The sequence below is a fragment of the Marmota flaviventris genome, chromosome 4, assembly GCF_047511675.1.
Source record: "Marmota flaviventris isolate mMarFla1 chromosome 4, mMarFla1.hap1, whole genome shotgun sequence".
Lineage (NCBI taxonomy): Eukaryota > Metazoa > Chordata > Mammalia > Rodentia > Sciuridae > Marmota > Marmota flaviventris.
In genome coordinates this window covers 129,086,228-129,104,944 of record NC_092501.1, presented here as the reverse complement: position 1 = coordinate 129,104,944, position 18,717 = coordinate 129,086,228, and the positions used below count along the sequence as shown (strand labels likewise).

General features: G+C 40.7%; 1 protein-coding gene and 1 pseudogene across 4 annotated transcripts in view; one reads left to right on the top strand and one right to left on the bottom strand.

Moving 5' to 3' along the window:
• Positions 1 to 16,603, bottom strand: part of Cdadc1 (cytidine and dCMP deaminase domain containing 1) — a 49,122-nt gene extending 32,519 nt beyond the window's left edge. For 3 of the 4 annotated variants that reach the window (XR_011707386.1, XM_027928719.2, XM_071611510.1), the window contains exons 1-3: positions 16,404 to 16,603; positions 15,641 to 15,738; positions 2,655 to 2,729 (exon numbers count right to left, since the gene is read on the bottom strand). Coding sequence is in view for 2 of the 4 variants with exons in the window: in XM_027928719.2 (XP_027784520.2) it covers positions 2,655 to 2,729; positions 15,641 to 15,738; positions 16,404 to 16,467 (237 nt within the window). In the remaining 2 variants the exon portion in view is untranslated. Of the gene's footprint in view, positions 1 to 1,495; positions 1,594 to 2,654; positions 2,730 to 15,640; positions 15,739 to 16,403 lie in introns of those variants that run through there. The other variant, XM_071611511.1, reaches the window with a different exon arrangement.
• On the top strand, positions 4,094 to 13,380 carry LOC114087347 (WW domain binding protein 1-like pseudogene; annotated as a pseudogene).
• Positions 16,604 to 18,717: the final 2,114 nt, after the last annotated feature.

The following is an 18,717-nucleotide window of genomic DNA, read 5'->3' as shown; positions in this document are numbered from 1 at the left end:
CAGTGAAAAAGAAGCTCATATAATAATACTAATATTAGATAAAACAGCTAGTCAAGGTGGTGCGTGCCTATAACCCCAGCTACATAGGAGACTGAGGAAGGAAGATCTCAAGTTCAAGACTGGACTGAGCAACTCAGGGAGATCCCACCTCAAAATAAAAAAGAATAAAGGTGGCAGTGGGGCATGCTGAGGATGTAGTTCAGTTGCAGAACATTTGACCAGCAGGTATAAGGATCTGGGTTCAATCCTCATAAGTACAAAAAAAAAAAATCAGATAAAACAGAGAAGTAAAAAACAAAATCAGTTCTACCTAAGGCACAAAGTAGTCTATGTTGTTTTTACAGCAAAACAAAAATAAAGACAATTCTATAGTAAGGAATGTAAACTTGATCCTTGGGTTTGGGAATGTAGTCATGACATGAGAGGAACTTGGGCTGAAGATAGGGTGTCCCTTATTCCCCACCTCCTTCCAAAAGGATTTTACTCTATATTGATTCCCTATCAGAACATATTTGAAATCACTTTAAGGATAAGACCAAAGTACTATAAAATAAAACAGTCAAGTGTCAGTTGATTTATTAGTATAAGCGTTCAGAATTAGGAAGGATATTTTGTGAAATGCCTGGAAAAAAGGAATAGAGATTTCATGAAATTCCCTTTCTGAGCTAACCAACCATCTCCTAAACTACAAAGACATTTATAAAACCTACATCTAAGAATACACCTAAAATATGAAAGATTTGTCTGTATTAGCTTTTAAAATGAGCTTCAAATTTACCTTTCCATATTATTTTAGAATCTTATGTTCCTTAAATACAAAGTTTGTTATCGTCTACTTCTGAATACTTCCATCAAGTTTGTTTAAAAACTGGTCACTTTAGAAAACAACTGATGATGCCTTATTAAAAAATCTTAGCACCAACCAGGCACGGTGTCCCCTGCCTGTAATTCTAGCTACTCAGGAGGCTGAGGAAGGAGACTTGCAAATTCAAAGCCAGCCTTAGCAACTTAGTGAGATCCTGTCTCAAAAAACTAAAAGGGCTGGGGATGCAGTTCAGTGGTAAAGTGCCCCAGTACTGTCCCCCAGTTCTTGGTACCAGAGCCCATGTTGTTTAACCAAATTAACACAATCAGTGGGAGTGGCTGCAACTGAATTGAATGATGTTAACTTTAAATTGTCGAGTAGTTAATTAGACAGAAATAAAACCAGAAATTTTGACCACAAAAGATGTTTTTAAAAATTGTTACTTAAGTAAAGGGAAGCATATTCATCAAGTTATTTTTTTATCAGAACAATCTTTTCTGCCAAGTTTACCACCTTTTTTTCCCCCCTAGAATTCTTTGTACCTCCAGGAAGAATGAATATATATTTCATTTTGCTTCTAGTTGAGGCCAAAATATTCAAGTTTGAGGCAAAGATTTTTCCATCCCAAACTTAACAAAAACAAAACAAATAAAAGCCTAAGTTGCATTCCATTTGGACACTTCCACTTACTGCAACTCCCAGAAGACTGAATCTTTTCAGTGAATCACTGTTCTGGATCTTGATTTTGCTTCACTTCACTAACATCTTGGCAAGTCGTCTATGTAATCCTAGTCACAGAGTTTTACATTAAAACATGGGCAAAAGAGGACAGTCTGTTTTATGTATTTACTACATTTACTTAAAACAGTGATTCACTATTTTTTCCTTTATGTTTCTCAAACATCTAAATATTCTGAGAAATTATTTCTATATTCTTTTTGGGTATTTTAGAGACTCACTCAAAGAACAAATTGGGAAATCTTATCCAGAATGTACACCGGAATCACCCAGGTAATTCTTTTCAGCATATACATGCTTAGTCTCTATTCCACACCAATGAATCAGAATCTCTGGGAAACTTAAAAATAAAGTAAAAAGAAAATACTAAGAAATATTAGAAAGAACAAGGTTTATGTTTCAAGTCTAGCCTTTGATTTTAATCTGCTTAGCAACTAATATGTTAACCTATTATTCTTTCATATATACTCTTAGAAGACATGAAACTCTTGGGTCAGAAAGAAAGGATTTTACTATTCACAGTACTGCAGTATGAGCATCTTATTTGTGATGGTATCTTGCCCTCAAGTCCCATGGGAGGTGATGCAGATAGTTGCCAGTTTGTGTTATAGGATGGGGACACTGAGCCTGGGGATTCTGATGTTTTACAGCCAACAGTAATCCGATCTGCTCTTTGCCCCTGAGAGGGACATTACCTAAACCCTCAATTTTGCTTGCTGCAAACACAACTCTAAGAAATGACCTACATAAAGAGCAATCGATGCCTTGCATTTTTGACACAACCACCAAGATATATAGGCACTTGAGAGAACCATAGGAGAATGTTTTTCAACATATTTCTATGAATTAATGTTAGACGGTATTAAGAGTTACATTTGAAAAATTTAAAAAAGCAAGATATAGAAGCATATCACAAATTTGACTTTTTAAAAATAGGACAGACATATAGGTTTGTATATGCACATATTTTTAGAAGAATATTAAGAAACCCCCTTGGAAGTAGAAATGGAGAACTTGGGTGTAAGAGGGTCTTTTATCCTTCTTTATATTATTCCTTTTGTTTTGTTATTATGAACAATTTTTTTTTTTTGTAACAATGGTAATGGTTTACCTGTTTTTTGTCAGTAGATTCTCTGGCCATCTCTTTATCATCTCCTAAGGGTCCACATTTGTCTTCTTCATTTTCCTAATTAAAATCAGATTAAGAGGGAAAAATTAATATGATTAATCCAATATTTCCATATTTAAAAGGTGGTTTCCTTGACTTTAGACCATTCATTTGTTTTCTCTGTGATGAAACTCTGCACTGACTTCTCACTTTGTTTAGGATCAAATCCAGACTACACTTAACATAGTAAATAAGGCCTATATAATCTCCCCTGGCTATTTTTATATAATATTAGAAATTGTGACTAGAAAGAAAAATTCTATAGTTTAAGATTTCAGAATTGAGGCACTTTTGAGCAATGGAAAAGTACAAAGGGTGGCCCATGGCTATGAATGACTAAGTTGGAATAGAGGTAGGTCATCAGAGTTGAGAAGATAAGGAAATATGTAGCAAAGGTATTATATATGGATTATAGTAGACAGAGTAATGGCTCCTGAAGATCTTTTGTCCCACTCCCTGGAGCCTGTGACTATATTATGTTTTATGATAAAAGAGAATAAAGGTTACAGATGTAATGAAAGCTTCCAATCATTTATCATGAGATGGGGAGATAATCCTGTAGGTCCAAGGTTATTAAAAGGTCTTAGTAAGCAGATGAGGCAAGCAGGGAAGGCAAAGTGAGACAACTGAGAGTCAACTGGCCAATGCTCATTTTGAAGATGGAAGGGGCCATGGGCCAAGGAATACAGGTAGTCTCCAAAGTTACAAGAGGCAAGGAAATGACTTCCTCTAGAGCCTCCAGAAGGAATTCAGCCCTGCTGACATTTTGATTTTACAATGAGACCCATTTTGGACTTCTGACCTCCGGAACTGTACAATAATAAATTTTTTTTTAGTTAACTTTGTGGTAATTCATTACAGCATCAATAAAAACCTAATACAGAGATGTCCTTAAGTCTCCTCTAAAAGTGAAAATTAAAGGTGAAACAAAGTTTTGAGGCAGGATCCAAAGACTTTAGATAAAGGTCAACCATAGACCTACTTGCTCAAGATGCAACCCTCATAGAACTTATGATTTATAAACACAGACAAGATGATATAGTAGAATTCAGTGAGTCGAAAAATGGGATAGTTAACAAATTGGGGGAAATTTTTGAGGTAGGAATGGGAACTTGATGAATGCTGACCTTGGCCTTGTGAAACAAGTACTGGATGACAGAAATGGAACAATCCCAATAAGTTTATAAAACAAAAACTATGTCCTTCTGGGTGTGGTGGCACACACCCATAATCCCAGCTACTCAGAAGGCTGAGATAGGAAGATCACAAGTTCAAGGCCAGTGTGGGCAACTTAGTGAGATCCCATCTCAAAACAAAATATAAAAAGGGGGAAGAAGAGAGGGAGGAGGAGGGAGGTGGCGGAGCTGTGGCAGAGGAGCAGGAGCAGGAGGGGGATGGAGAGAAGGCTCCTGGGTGGCATGGCACTCCTGCTCCTCCAGGCACTGCCCAGCCCCCTGTCAGTCAGGGCTGAACCCCCGCAGGATAAGGAAGCCTGTGTGGGTACCAACAATCAAAGCTACATCTGTGACACAGGACACTGCTGTGGACAGTCTCAGTGCTCCAACTACTACAATGAACTCTGGTGGTTCTGGCTGGTGTGGACCATCATCATCATCCTGAGCTGCTGCTGTGTCTGCCACCACCGCCGAGCCAAGCACCGCCTTCAGGCCCAGCAGCGGCAACATGAAATCAACCTGATTGCCTACCGGGAAGCCCACAATTACTCAGCACTGCCGTTTTACTTCAGGTTGTTGCCAAACTATTTACTACCTCCTTATGAGGAAGTGGTGAACCGACCTCCAACTCCTCCCCCACCGTACAGTGCCTTCCAGCTACAGCAGCAGCAGCAGCTGCCTCCTCAGTGTGGTCCTGCAGGTGGCAGCCCTCCGGGTGCTGATCCTACCAGGGGCTCCCAGGGGGCACAGAGCAGCCCCTTGTCTGTGCCCAGCAGAAGCAGCACAAGACCCCCAAGCATTGCTGATCCTGAGCCCTCTGACGTGCCAGCTGACCGAGCAGCCACCAAAGCCCCCGGAATGGAGCCCAGTGGCTCAGTGGCTGGCCTGGGGGAGCTAGACCTAGCGGCCTTCCTGGACAAGGATTCAGAATGTAAGGAGGAGCTACTGAAAAATTCCAGCTCTGAACATGGCAGTGTGCTCCCCGATAGCAAAGACAAGACACCTGGCAGACATCACCGCTTCACAGGTGACTCAGGCATTGAGGTGTGTGTGTGCAACCGGGGCCATCATGACGATGACTTCAAAGAGTTCACCACACTCATTGATGATGCTCTGGATGGGCCCCTGGACTTCGGTGACAGCTGCCACGTGAGGCCTCCTGGTGATGAGGAGGAAGGGCTCTGCCAGCCCTCTGAGGAGCAGGCTCGAGAGCCTGGACATTCCCACCTGCCTGTGTGCCTGCTGCTCAACACCATCAATGAGCAGGACTCGCCAAACTCCCAGAGCAGCAGCTCCCCCAGCTAGAGTAGGCTTTGCCTGTGCCCGGAAACTTGGCAAAGCAACCAGGGTAAGGGAGGCTCACGAGAGAAGCATTAAGTGACTTTCAGAGGAAGTGGTACAGCCACTTTTTTTTCCCTTCTCCTCTCCTGCTTTTTCCCTACATCTCCAAGTACAGTTTGGGGTGTGGGTGCCTCTCCCTCACAAAAGCACAGTATTGTGGAGTGCTGAGAGCCATAGCCAAGTAAGACTGACTCATGGCATTTTTGGTTGAAAGGTGACCCTGCTCAGGGATTAGGGTGGCTCTGGGTTTAGGGTGGATCCTGCTGGATTAGGGTGGCTCCAGGTTTAGGGTGGATCCTGTTGGGAATAGGGCGTATCCTGCTGCCTCAGGCGCCCGCTCCTTGAGTTCCCGCAGGGTTCTGAGAGTATTGGTACGCAGAGCCCGGTGGAGGGAGTGTATTTTCCAAGAACGTGCGTGTAGAGTGCCGGTGAGAGTTCGGGAATAAAGAGTTGCTGTTTGAATCTACAAGGCTTTTGTGGTGGCTCGGTTATTTTGTGCCCAGACAGACTGCGGCAGTGGAGGGCTGAGAAGTTGGTTCCATGACTCATTCCTCATCCCCTTCTTCCCCCCTTTCAAGTCATATCTCACCTATCTGCTTTGGTCAAAGAGATGTGTTTTAAAGCCCCCAAAGAAGGGGACTGGGACTGTGTCCTGCAATGATTCTTGGTGATGTAGTGGATTTATGCTCTGGTTTTACTTTAAGAGAACTTTGTTGTGTCTCAGTTCAGCAGAAGCAACCCTTCTTAGCCCTGGTTGAAGAAGGAAGCCACAGAGGCCTAGGGATTGTCAGCTGTAGCTGCCAGTGTCTGCACAGCCAGAGTTGAGCTGATTCTGTGGGAGGATGAGAGCTGGTGGACAGGTTGGTAGGAGGCTTGTTGATCTCTCAAATTCCAGGTGACAAGAAAATGTACCACTGTGCATCCTGGAGGGGCCCCTTCCTTCCCAGCAGGCTCAGGTGTGGAAGAGTAGACTGCTTTTTCTTTGTTTAAAAACAAAACAAAACAAAACAAACAACAAAAGCCAGCTAGAAACAAGAACCTTACCAGTGGGCTTGCAAGAATTCTCTTCTGGACAAGGGAAGTTTGTGCTTTCCCAGGTTAGCCTTCCACGAATGTGGCTGCAGTTGAGCCAGAGGGAGATGTTTGTGTGTGGGCTTGGAGTGGGTTAGCTCTGAGCAGTAGGCCCTAAATCTGGGAGTGGAGAGAAGTGCAGCTTCCTGCATCTCTGCCCTTTGGTCTGTGCCCACAGGTGACCAGTGTCCTTGTCTATCCCTAGCACATGGTCTGCAGGACTTTGTATCTCCTTGTACTCTTATGAACAGAGGGTCTGAGGAAGCTGTGGGTCCTGGGAAAAGCAGCCCCGTAGTCTGGTTCTCACACAGTATTTTCTCTTTGATTTTGAATAAGTCTCTTGTTGTTGTGTGTTTGTTTTAAACTGACCACTTGGAAGAAATCCCTTGGTTATCTGTGGTTCTCATGCTCTCTCCCTGTCCCTAGCCCATGGGGGTCGGATGACTCACTTTTCTGTAACCTATGTAAGGAGTTTTGGTGGCCTAGGTGGGAGGTGGAGGCAGCCTCCAGAAGGACCACAGGATCCTTATTACTGTCATCTGGTTTTGGACAACCAGTTGAGCTTTGATAGGAAAACTCTGAAAGGAGAAAGCAATCAGCTAAAACTAACATTCCCCATCCATCCCTGTTCATATGAAAAGTTTGGTTCTTCTCCCACTTTTGAATGATGATATTCAGGCTAAGCATTGATGTTATAGTAAAAAAGGGAAAAAAAAAAAAAAAATATATATATATATATATAGACAGACAAATCCAAGGCTGTGAGGTGAATGAGTGTCTGTTTGAATTCCACAGAACCAAAATTCATGTGGAACAAAGTGAAGTCTGTAGACGATGACTTTGAATGACCTGTAGTGTGTGTGTGTGTCTCCTGTGTGTGTGAGCCCCACACCCCGTGTTCCTGTGAAGATACTGAATGGCAGCCATCCTGCTCACGTTAACCACACGTCTGAAGCAAACATGGCCCTCTCAAGGTAATTTATTTTATGCATTTACTGTTTACCGAACAAACGTCTGACTGTGTACTCGAGTGTATTTGGCAGCATTGTCGACAGCGCCCCCTGTGTTTGCCTGAGATACTGCGCTCAAGGTAGAGGTTCCACTCTGCTTATCACTGCAATTTGCACATTGCTCCGTGGACACTCAGAGGCTGTGTCCTGTCCCTGTTAATGGAAGCGTGCTCTGAACCTGTCTGCCTCCCTCCGCTACTCCTTGCCTTCAGTCTCAGCCCCCAGAGGGTGTCTACAACCATTTGAGACAGAAAGCAAAAGTGGAATTCCACACAGAAGCTTGATTGGTTATTCAGTGACAAGCTTGGCCTTGCTGTGGCCCAGACATCAGCCTGCCCAGAATTGCCAGGAGGCTTTGGCAGACTCCACGGTGCCACAGCACAGTCCTTCCTTTGCTGAGTTCAGTGGACACAGGAGGACTGGCGTGTGGCCAGAGGGGTGCCACAGCACAGCAGCCCTCAGATGCCTACCTTCCACCTTCCTTTGGAAATCACAGACAACTCACTGAAGTGTCTCCAAGGAGAACAAGTTTTACCAAAATGAATCCTTCTTCATTTAACTGATCAAATGGATGAATCTGACCCTCTAGGTTTCTTTCCCCAGCGGGGAGCCGGTCTGAGTATTGACTGTTGGCTTCACTGAAGCATCTTACCCTGAAGGTCTGAGAAGAAGCACAGTGGCCAAGCTGGGCTTAACTAGTAAGCCGCGGTTGGCCACGGCTGCTGGAGGCTTCCTGCTCAGAGAAGGAGACAGGGAACTGAAGGAATAGTCAGGGGGTCAGAGAGCCTAGGTTGAGTGTGGTTTTCCAGATGAATGAGAAGGAACGGATTGGTGGAGGGTTTGGTGCTACAGTCGGAAGATTTGCAAATGCTAACACATTCCTGTGTGAGGCACATCACCATTTGTCAGTTATTGTGAATATGTGTATTTTAAGCAATAAGATTCAGCTGGTCAGATTTTTCTGGGCAGTCTCAGTGACGCATTTCCTGTGCTGTGACTGTTTTGAAGACAGAGTGGCTCTAACCACTGTGAGAAGCCCAAATAAAAATTCATTCCCCCCCCCAAAAAAAAAAATACAAAAAGGGTTAGGGGCCAGTCGTTGTGGCACATGCCTGTAATCCCAGTGGCTGGGGAGGCTGAAGCAGGAGGATGGAGAGCTCAAAGCCAGCCTCAGCAAGACTCTGTCTCTAAATTAAAAAAAGGGGCTAGGAATGTGATTCAGTAGTTAAACATCCCTAGGTACCAAAAAAAAAAAAAAAAAAGGTGGGGGTGGCTAGGAATATAGTTCAGTGGTAGAGCACTGCTGGGTTCAATATGCCATACCACCAAAATACAAGTCCTGGGAATAAGTTTTCTGTTTAAGCAAAACAGGAAGCAGAGGAAGTGATGGGGCTGGAAGTGAATTGTGGGCTGGGGCTGATAGTAGCAGTGATAAAAATGTAAGTGATAATAAGAGTACCTAACATCTACTGAGTATTCACCATGTACTAGTCTCTAAATTTTTTCATTTAATTCTCACAACTTTACAAATGAGGAAATTTTGGCTGAGAGATTAAATAAGTCAACTCCAGTCACATAGTTAATAAAGGGGTAAGCCAGAATCTAGCCCCAAACCCACTATCTTATCTATAATGCTATACTGCCTCTGTTCTGTTCTGGAAAAGTATTTTTTAGCATAAAAATAACGGACCAAAGGACACAATGGAAAGAGCTGGGAGAGAGAAATATGAAATATATAGGGAAAAAATGAGAAAACAATGTAATCATTCTATTTCTTATTTATTTATTTTTATGGTACTGAAGATTGAACTCAGGTTTGATTTACCACTAAGCTACATCCACAGCCCTTTTTATTTTTATTTTTTTTTTTAATTTTGAGACAGGGTCTTACTAAGTTGGGGAGGCTTGCCTTGAACTTGTGATCTTTCTGCCTCAACCTCCTAATTGCTGGGATTACAGGTGTGTGACAACTGCAGCTGGCTGCAGTCATTCTAATTCTTTTTTTTTCTTTCCAGAGAGAGAGAGAAAGTTATTTGAGAATAAAAGTGAAAGCTTTTTCCTACTTCATACCTGACAAGGTACCTTTGTTCTGATAACATGCCATCCACATTCAGCTCCACCAATAGCATAATGGACATATTTCTTCTTACAAAGAGATGGGCATAAATAAAGAACTATGACTAAAAAGAGTCAATGGAAAGGTGAAGCCCAAAATCTGAGAGTAATTCATAGCATTTATTCTAATTCTTATACTTAAGGTAATCTTAAATAATTTAGATAAGTATAACTTGAACTAAAATGAAAAATTATGAACCAGTGAGAGAAATAATTATTTTTATATAACAGCCATTTTTAGAGTGTTTGATTTCTACTACATAATTTTTAATTGTGTTACCCTCATACAACTCATAAACAATTACTTTCCCTCCCAATCACTTCTTAATTTGGACTGGAATCTTAAACAAAACAAAACAAAAAGACCAACTAAGTAACTAATGTCGTACTTCTGGTAATTTTTAAAAAAATTTTTTTAGTTGTAGATAGATACAATACCTTTATATTATTTATTTTTATGTGATGCTAAGGACCAAACCTGCTAAGAGCCATAGCCAAGTAGGAATGATGCATGGCATTTTGGGTTGAAAGGTGACCCTGCTCAGGGATTAGGGTGGGCTCCGGGTTTAGGGTGGATCCTCGGGTTTAGGGTGGATCCTGCTGGGAATAGGGCGGCTCCAGGTTTAGGGTGGATCCTGCTGGGAATAGGGCGGCTCCAGGATTAGGGCGGATCCTGCTGGGATTAGGGCTTATCCTGTTGCCTCAGGCGCCCCGCTCCTTTGGAGTTCCCGAGGGGTTCTGAGAGAATTGGGGCGTGGAGCCAGGTGGAGGCAGTGTGTTCACAGGAAGTGTGGGTAGAGTGTCGGTGAGAGTTCAGGAATAAAGAGTTGCTGTTTGAATCTACAAGGCTGTGTGGTGGCTCGGTTATTTTGTGCCTAGCCAGACTACAGCACAAACCCAGTACCTCACACATGCTAGGCAAGTGCTCTACCACTGAGCCATAATCACAGCCCATAATTCTTAGTTTTTACACTCAATGTTTATCTCGCTAAACAATTCTTAAGGAGTACCCATAAATGGTGTAAATATCTGACAACAAAGAAAAACTCAGACGCCAGTTATGTGTGGAAATGGTTGTAAGTTAATACACTAAGGCTGGAAAAATTTATAACTGACATGCAATTTATCAAAATCATAATAAAAACATATAGTACATAACATAATATGTACCGAGCACTAAAAGCTTTACACTGAACTACCGAGAATGAACTACCTCATTCATTTCTCATACAAACCCCAAATAGTATGTATTAAGTACCATTCCACTTTATAGATGAGGAAAGTAAAACAGCTTATCCAAAGACACAACTAGCATGAGATGGAGCCAGGATCTGGACCCAGGCATGTTGGCTACAAAAGCCTTGGCTACTCTTAAAAATATTAGACATGGTTGCTGCCCCAATGCAATATTACACATATTTTCCTACATTAAATGAAAAGGGAAAAATCCAGAACTAAATGATTTCAAATGAATAAAGGAAACAGAAAAGATTGAGAAGCAGAAAACAAAAACAAACAAACAAAAAGTTAGAAGTCTTTAGGTGGTAGAACTGTGAGGAACTGTTTTTGCTTCTGCCCATTTTATAATATAATGAACATATATTACTTTGGTAACTCATAAGAACACTTTTAAAAAGACAAAAGGCTGGTAGAAGTGTCAAAAACAGTATTTCTAATACAATCACATGTCAAATTGTATCTTGGAGCTTCTGTAACTTACTTTATATGGCAAAAGTGAAACACAGAATAATCAAAATAATCTTATTATTTTAGCTTAAAGAATATCTTTTTTTCTCAATAGTTCTTACTCAACCCTATAAAGACTATGTGCAATTCAAATGGATAAAATATACTATAGTAATTGGTAAAGAAGTATCAGGTGTGCTGGCTGTGGTGGTGCACACCTATAATCTGCTTGGGAAGCTGAGGCAGGAGGATCGCAGGTTCAAAGTCAGCCTCAGCAATTTAGCAAGGCCCTAAGCAAATACAAAATAAAAAAGGGATATGTATGGCTCAGTGGTTAAGTGACCCTGGATTCAATCCCAGGTATAAATAAATAAGGCAAAAAATGGGTATCATTCTACAAGTATAAATATGATGGTAACATTCATGATATATAAACTTCAGCTATATTCCTATTGTTTCAATATTATGATTTTCTGCTGTGCTTGGTGGTATGTACAACTTGGAAGGCTGAGGCAGGAACGCAAGACTAAAACCAGTCTCAGCAACTGATTGAGACCTTGTCTTAAAATAAAAATAAAAAGGACTGGGTGTGTAGCTAAGTGGTAAAGCACTCCTGGATTCAAATCCTAGTACAAAAAAAAAAGCATGATTTAAAAATTTTTTTATGTAGATTAAGACTTAAGTTTATATTTATACAATTAAAAAAAAAGAGTGGAGCACAATGTACTCCCTTTCATTTTACCCCTTCTCCACGCTGTCATTCTTGCTTCTTTGCAATGGTCATGACATTAGAACTAATGAAATTACTATACACCTCTACTTTATTGATATTAGATGAACAAATAGTTGACAACCAACCAAAATGATTTTCTAAACATTTGGTAAATTTGCTTCTCTGAAATTTAAGACATATTTTCTTAAATAATGTTAAAAATGACAGTCAAGTTCCCAAGCTAACATACAAAAGCTTATTTAACCCAAACTATCACTGCTAGAATAATCCTAAGGATGTCTTAGTTTAAGTACCTGAGTCCCTAAGCCTGTAGGCGAGGAATAGAAGTGGAGGCCACCTCAACAACTGTGGGTCAAGGAGACACAGGTGCTACAGCACAGCTGGGAAGACACTAATGTAGTGAACAGTCACAGGGCAGGGTCAGAATGAGGATGTAAGACTGATGACCTTTCTAATGTTCAAGTCAACTCTATTTTAGGTCAGCTGGAATTCTTAAAGCATGAGTTTTGTTTTATTGGATGCCAATGCCCTTTGTACTTATTCCTATGTCTGACCTTTGATTTAAAAACCTTAAATAGATTAGGTGTTTGTTCAAGTCGGTTTCTAAACAAGACTCCAAATAAAATAGTTAAAAGACTGATTTCTTTCCTTTAAAAAACTCCCATGGTGCAGATGAAAGAAGAAGTCATAACTTTTAGGGGAAACACGGAAATATAAATTCAATCCTTTGTTAAGATATAAAGTTATATAAAACCCTGTACTAATGAAGTTCCTTAAGTCTAAACTTTAATTATTACTATTTTTTTTTTTTACCAAAATGCTAACTGAAAGCCTTATCTCAGTTATTTTCTTAGGCTTCACAGCTTTCTCCATAAAGAACAAGGAAATGGTAGAGTGTACATTATTTGCAAACAAAGTTTGGTAATTAGTTGGCCAATGACTTCCTTCCTAATAGAAATTTAAATATCATTATTCACTAATTTAATTAAACTTGTGCTTGTCTGTTGAAAAAGAACTTAATTTCAGCACAGGATATATTTTGGGGCGTATGTGTGTGTAAAGAGAATTAAAATAAAATCAAATCTGGATATTATTTTTTTTTTTAAAAAAAAGCTTCTTTAAAATTACTATTCAACCTCTAACAAGTCCAGTTTTTAAAATGTACCTTTTTTATTTTGTTTTGTTTTGCAATACAGGGGACTGAACCCAAAGGGATCCTATCACTGAGCTACATCCTCAGCCCTTTTTATTTTCATCTTGAGATGGGGCCTTCCTGAGTTGCTGAGGCTGGCCTTGAACTTGCAATTCTTCTGCCTCAACCTTCCTGAGTTGCTGGGATTTCAGGCGTGTGCCACTATGCTCAGCTAAAATGTGCTGTTTAAAGTCTTAAAGCTCTAAACATTTGCTTCTAATATTGTGGCTCTTGAATACAAATTTTATCTGCAAAAAAGATCTAAAACAGTAAGGGAATCTTCTATATCTAGAAAATAATATTAAGCTGTAAACAAGTAGAAAAAATAAAGGAATTTCCAAATTCATGAAGGAAATGAAGAACTTTCTCAAAACCATTAATAAAATCAGGGTGGGTATTGGATGGTGTTAAGAAATAGAGAATAGGGCTGGGGATGTGGCTCAAGCGGTAGCGCGCTCGCCTGGCATGCGTGCGGCCCAGGTTCTGATCCTCAGCACCACATACAAACAAAGACGTTGTGTCCGCCGAGAACTTAAAAAATAAATATTAAAAAATTCTCTCTTTCTCTCTCTAAAAAAAAAATAGAGAATAACAATGTATAACATTTTAAATACTGTTTTACTATTTATAAAATATTTCCCATAAGAATAGGGGGGAAGCACGATTTTATTATGAGATGAATTCCCTTACTTCCTATTAAAATTCCTAAATACAATCCTGATACTGACAGAATAAAATCTAAACTCCTCTGCAATGCCTACATCTTTAAAAAAAAATTCTTAGTTGTAGATAGATATAATACCTTTATTTTATGTGTTGCTGAGGATTGAACTCAGTGTCTCACACATGGTAGGCAAGTGCTCTATCACTGAGCCCCAGCCACAGCCCCAGCCCAATGCATAGATTTTTTTACAACATGATTCCCACCTACCTTCCCAAGCTTATTTATAGTCTCATCCTCCACCCAACTTCACTCTCAGGCTGAGGACCACAAATTCATTCCTCTAAGCTTACTTACATGGTAACCTCCAATTTGAGCAAATGCCTACTCATTCTTTATGTCTCAGTGTAAATCCTACCTTCATTGTGGAATCCTTCCTTCACTTCCTCATGTTGTGCCTGGTTCTAAACCTTGTTAGCATCTTCGCTTATATTTTGTACTTGGCTCCATCATATAACTGTATCTTAATATTTAAATGCCTGATTATTCTCCACATTAGAAAATAAGGACCATATCTTTTCTTCTTTTTTAAACATTTTTTTAGTTCTCAATGGACCTTTATTTTATTTATTTATATGTGGTGCTGAGAATCGAACCCAGTGCCTCACATGTTAGGCAAACACTCTACCACTGACCCACAACCCCAGCCCCTTTTTTCTTCTTTTTATCTCTAGCATTAACCACACAACTTCAGCCACAATAAAGAAGGCAATCAAAACAAAAAATAAAAAGGTGGTGTTGAATGGCCTCTTAAGAGTAAAGTGGAAATTTAAGTATTTATAGCTTTTCTGTAAAAAAAAATCTAGAGCAAATTTTCAGCAGAATTATTGGCAATTTGAAAATCTCAATGCAGAAAATAATCACAATTTTATAAGAGTAGAAAACAATCTTATGCTTAAAAAAAGATTGGAAGAAAAGTATCCAAATGTTAACAGTATCAAAGTGTTAACAGTGGGGTTAGGGTTGTGGCTCGGTGGCAGAGCACTAGCCTTGCACATGTGAAGCACTGGGTTTGATCCTCACCACTACATAAAAATAAATGAATAAAATAAAGGTATTGTGTCCATCTACAACTAAAATAATATTGAAAAAAAAAGAGAAATGTCACAGTGATATTTTTAGAATGGTGAGAAGATAGAGGCAATCCCTTTCTCCCCCTGCCCTTTTTAACTGCTTTCTAAAAACTCTTACAATGCTTAACCTAAAATTGTTTTTATAAGTTGGCTTTGGCCCTCTAAAAAATTAATGACAACACTAAACATCAAAAATTACCAAACCAAATAGTGAGAACTTACCACCACACCACTCCAAGCATGGAGACAAATGATGAGAATCTAGAACCTTGTTATCCCAAAGGAAGTAGAAGGAAATGATATAGGCTGTACTAGCTTCCAATATATTGGATTTTATGATTATTCTTACTATATATTCCTATCCTGCTTTGATCATCTCTCAAAATCCAAAAAAGAGACTTATATGAAACAATAAACTATGCATTAACAGATTAACAACTAAAGGAGATGCCAAGTAAAATTAGATATGGGCTCCATCTTTAAGCAATTTACAGTTTGGTGGGAGAAAACTAGCCAAAACACTAAAAGGATATGACTGGGTGATAATTTATGTATTATAGACAAAATATTGGTAAAACCAACATATAAATATTATTACCTGATAAACAAGGCACAGTCTGAGAGAGTATTTTGTTTTTAGATCAGAAAGATGAACTGCTTCCACTATGAGTTACAAGTATCAAACTATCATGAAGTTTTAAAGGCTTACTTAGAGTTTGGTTTCAAGCGTGACAGCAACTGGAGCAATAAAATCCAATTTGAGACGGTCACTTTTCTAAGGGTTAAAAACTATCTACAGAAACAAATTATACCTGAGATTTTTGCTTTTGGGCTTCTACTCCTGGGAAGAGCTCCATCCAAAGACTGAGCAGAGTGAAAAGGTTGACTTTAGAAAGTCTTGGCATTTGACCTACAAAGGAGAGGGCAAACACTTCAGAATTTTACTAAAGATGAAAATAGGAACAAAGCTCAAAGCCACTTGGATACAGCAGCATTCGCTTAGTAGCTTTAGCAGGGGTTTAGCGGACAAGAGGAGAGCTTTTATGGCAGGAGTCGCTACAACCTCACTTGAGGCGACCTCCCACGACACTTTCCAAAGTTGGACCCATTCTCTTCTTCCCTCGCCCGGCAGAAATAAGTAATACAACAGATACACGTAGTTATGGGAACAATCCAAAAAAAGTTGGGGCAAGTCCTTGAGTGTGATGGTGGAGCGGGCTGTTCTCCGGACAGTGATGAGGGGTTGCTTCAAGAGCAGTGAGCAGAACACTGCACTAAAAATGGCAAAGCGTCACGCGCGGCTATTTTGGGAATCAAGATAAAAGCGAAGGGCTTTTCAGCCCCTGGGGTCCTAGCTCTTGGTCCTTCGAGGAAAACAAGGCTGGACGCGGGAAATGAGCGCGACTTAGAATTTGTGTGCTTTGAGAAGCCGGAGCAGCCGATCCGGAGGGGACGAGACACCCGGAAGCGGCGGGGCGGGCGAGCAGCGGAGGCAGGGAACCGGAGTTCAATCCGGGCAGGGACGCAAGGCAAAGCCAAAGGCGGGGTGGCAGAAGCAGGGACCCCGGCACTCACCGGTCATGCTGCCAGTCTGGGTACTGACTGACCGCCCGGCCCCCGCGCTCTCCAGATTTTGCATCTGCCCTGCTTCTTTCACCCCAAGCCCACCAGCCTCTGCTGCCCGGGAAAGCTCTCCCTGTTAGGCATGATCCTGACCCAGCAGCTCCCCTCTAGCCTCCTCCCAGCAACTGGTAAGCAGTGATCTTACTCGGCGCAACCGGGTGACGTCTCCAGCCTGACGGCTACTTCCGGGCGCCTTGATGACGTCAGGGCGAGGCCCGAGACTGAGCTGGGCTGCGGGTCGGACGAGAGCGGCGGGTGGGATTGAAGCGCCGAGCTGCGAAGTGTTTGCAGTTTCTTTTTGCTTTTCGTTTTTCTTGATTTTGCCGAAATAAAGTCACTCGAGGATTTCTTGGCCTGAGGTCTCAGGCTGCGCGGACCGATGAGGCGACTGGCTGTGTAGAGTTGAAAATTTGGCTCAGAGAGCCAAGGAGTGTTGAAGTGGAAACCAGCCCTCTCTTGTCACGGTCATGGTTTTTGAGAACCTGAGCGGGTGAAAAGGGGTTAGGAGTTGGGCGTCCCAGGAGGTTGTTCTGATCAGAGATTGGCGGGCCTTGGGGAATGTAGGGCCACGGAACCCAACGGGGACGTTCTGTTTCTTATCCAGAACATGAAGACGAGAGGAACTCCAACTGGGAAAAAAATGTGAAGGGAGGAGGGAGAAACGAGTGGTCTCTGGAAAATCTGAGGAGTACCCTGGCATTGTGGCTTTATGCCAAAACATTTTATTCTAGTGCCCTAGACGTGACTCAAAATTAGGCCCCTTTCTTTACAGTGACTCAGAGCCCAGTTTCTGTCAACATCTCCCGTTATACAATTTGAAATATGGATGTGTAGCAAGACACAAACTTGAGTTCAAACTATGAAAGCAAAAGTTAAACATTATGAAAATCCATCATTTTGAAAGAACTAAAGAGAATCTTTTCAGTGTTGAGGATGTGGCTGTGGTTCATTACTATATAGTATTTCATTGTAGGTATAGATCACCATTTATTTGAGTGGAGGAACATTTGGACCAGCTCCTTGCTTCAACAACTTGTTGTAAACAAACAAGAAAATGCTTCATGTTTATATGCAAGAGTTTCTTTAGGGACCACATTTGGAAGCAGAATTCTTGGGTGGTTACTGTCCAGTTTATTAGAAAATGTTCAAGTGTTTTCCAGAGGAGCCTATTACATAATACTGTTTTTTCCATCAATTCTTGGTACCACCAGACTTTAAATGTTTATCAGTCTGAGCCATGTGTGGTGGTTCAGGCCTTTAATTCCAGCTACTGAGGAGACTGAGGCAGGAGAATCTTGTTTGAGGCCAGCATGGGGAACATTGCAAGACCCTGTCTAAAAAAAGAAAGATGGAAGAAAGGCAAGACATATAAATGTGTACCTATCTGGTTGATTTATTTTATTTTTTATTGATTTTATTATTTTTTTAAATACACGACAACAGTGGAATGCTTTACAATTCTTATTACACATATAGAGCACAATTTTTCGTATCTGTATATAAAGTATGTTTACGCCAATTTATGCCATTAAACATGTACTTTGGTTTTTTTTGCATTACAATTCTTAATACACATATATACCACAATTTTTCATATCTCTGTATATAAGGTATGTTGACACCCAACTCAAGTCTTCATACATGTACTTTGTATAATAATGACCATCACATTCCACCATCCTTGCTAATCCCCTGCCCCCTTTCTTCCCCTCTTCCCTATCTAGAATTAATCTAATCCTCCCATACTCTCCCTCCCTATCCCACTATAAGTCAGCCTCCTTATATCAGAGAAAACATTTGGCATTTGCTTTTTTGGGATTGGCTAACTTCACTTAGCATTATCTTCTCCAACACCATCCATTTACCTACAAATGCCATGATTTTGTTCTTTTTTAATGCTGAGTAAAATTCAATTGTGTATGTATGCCACATTTTTTTTATCCATTTATCCCCTGAAGGACATCTAGGTTGGCTCCACCGTATAGCTATTATGAATTGTGCTGCTATAAACATTGATGTGGCTGTGTCCCTGTAGTATGCTGTTTTTAAGTCCTTTGGGTATAGTCCAAGAATAAGAATAGCTGGGTCAAATGGTGGTTCCATTCCCAGATTTCCAAGGAATCTCTGTACTGCTTTCCAAATTGGCTGCACCTATCTGGTTGATTTAAAGTGGTATCTTGTGGTTTTATTTTCCCTGATTTCTATTTAGATTGAACATCTTGTCTTATGTTGAGTAGTCATACATATTTCTTTTCTATGGAATACC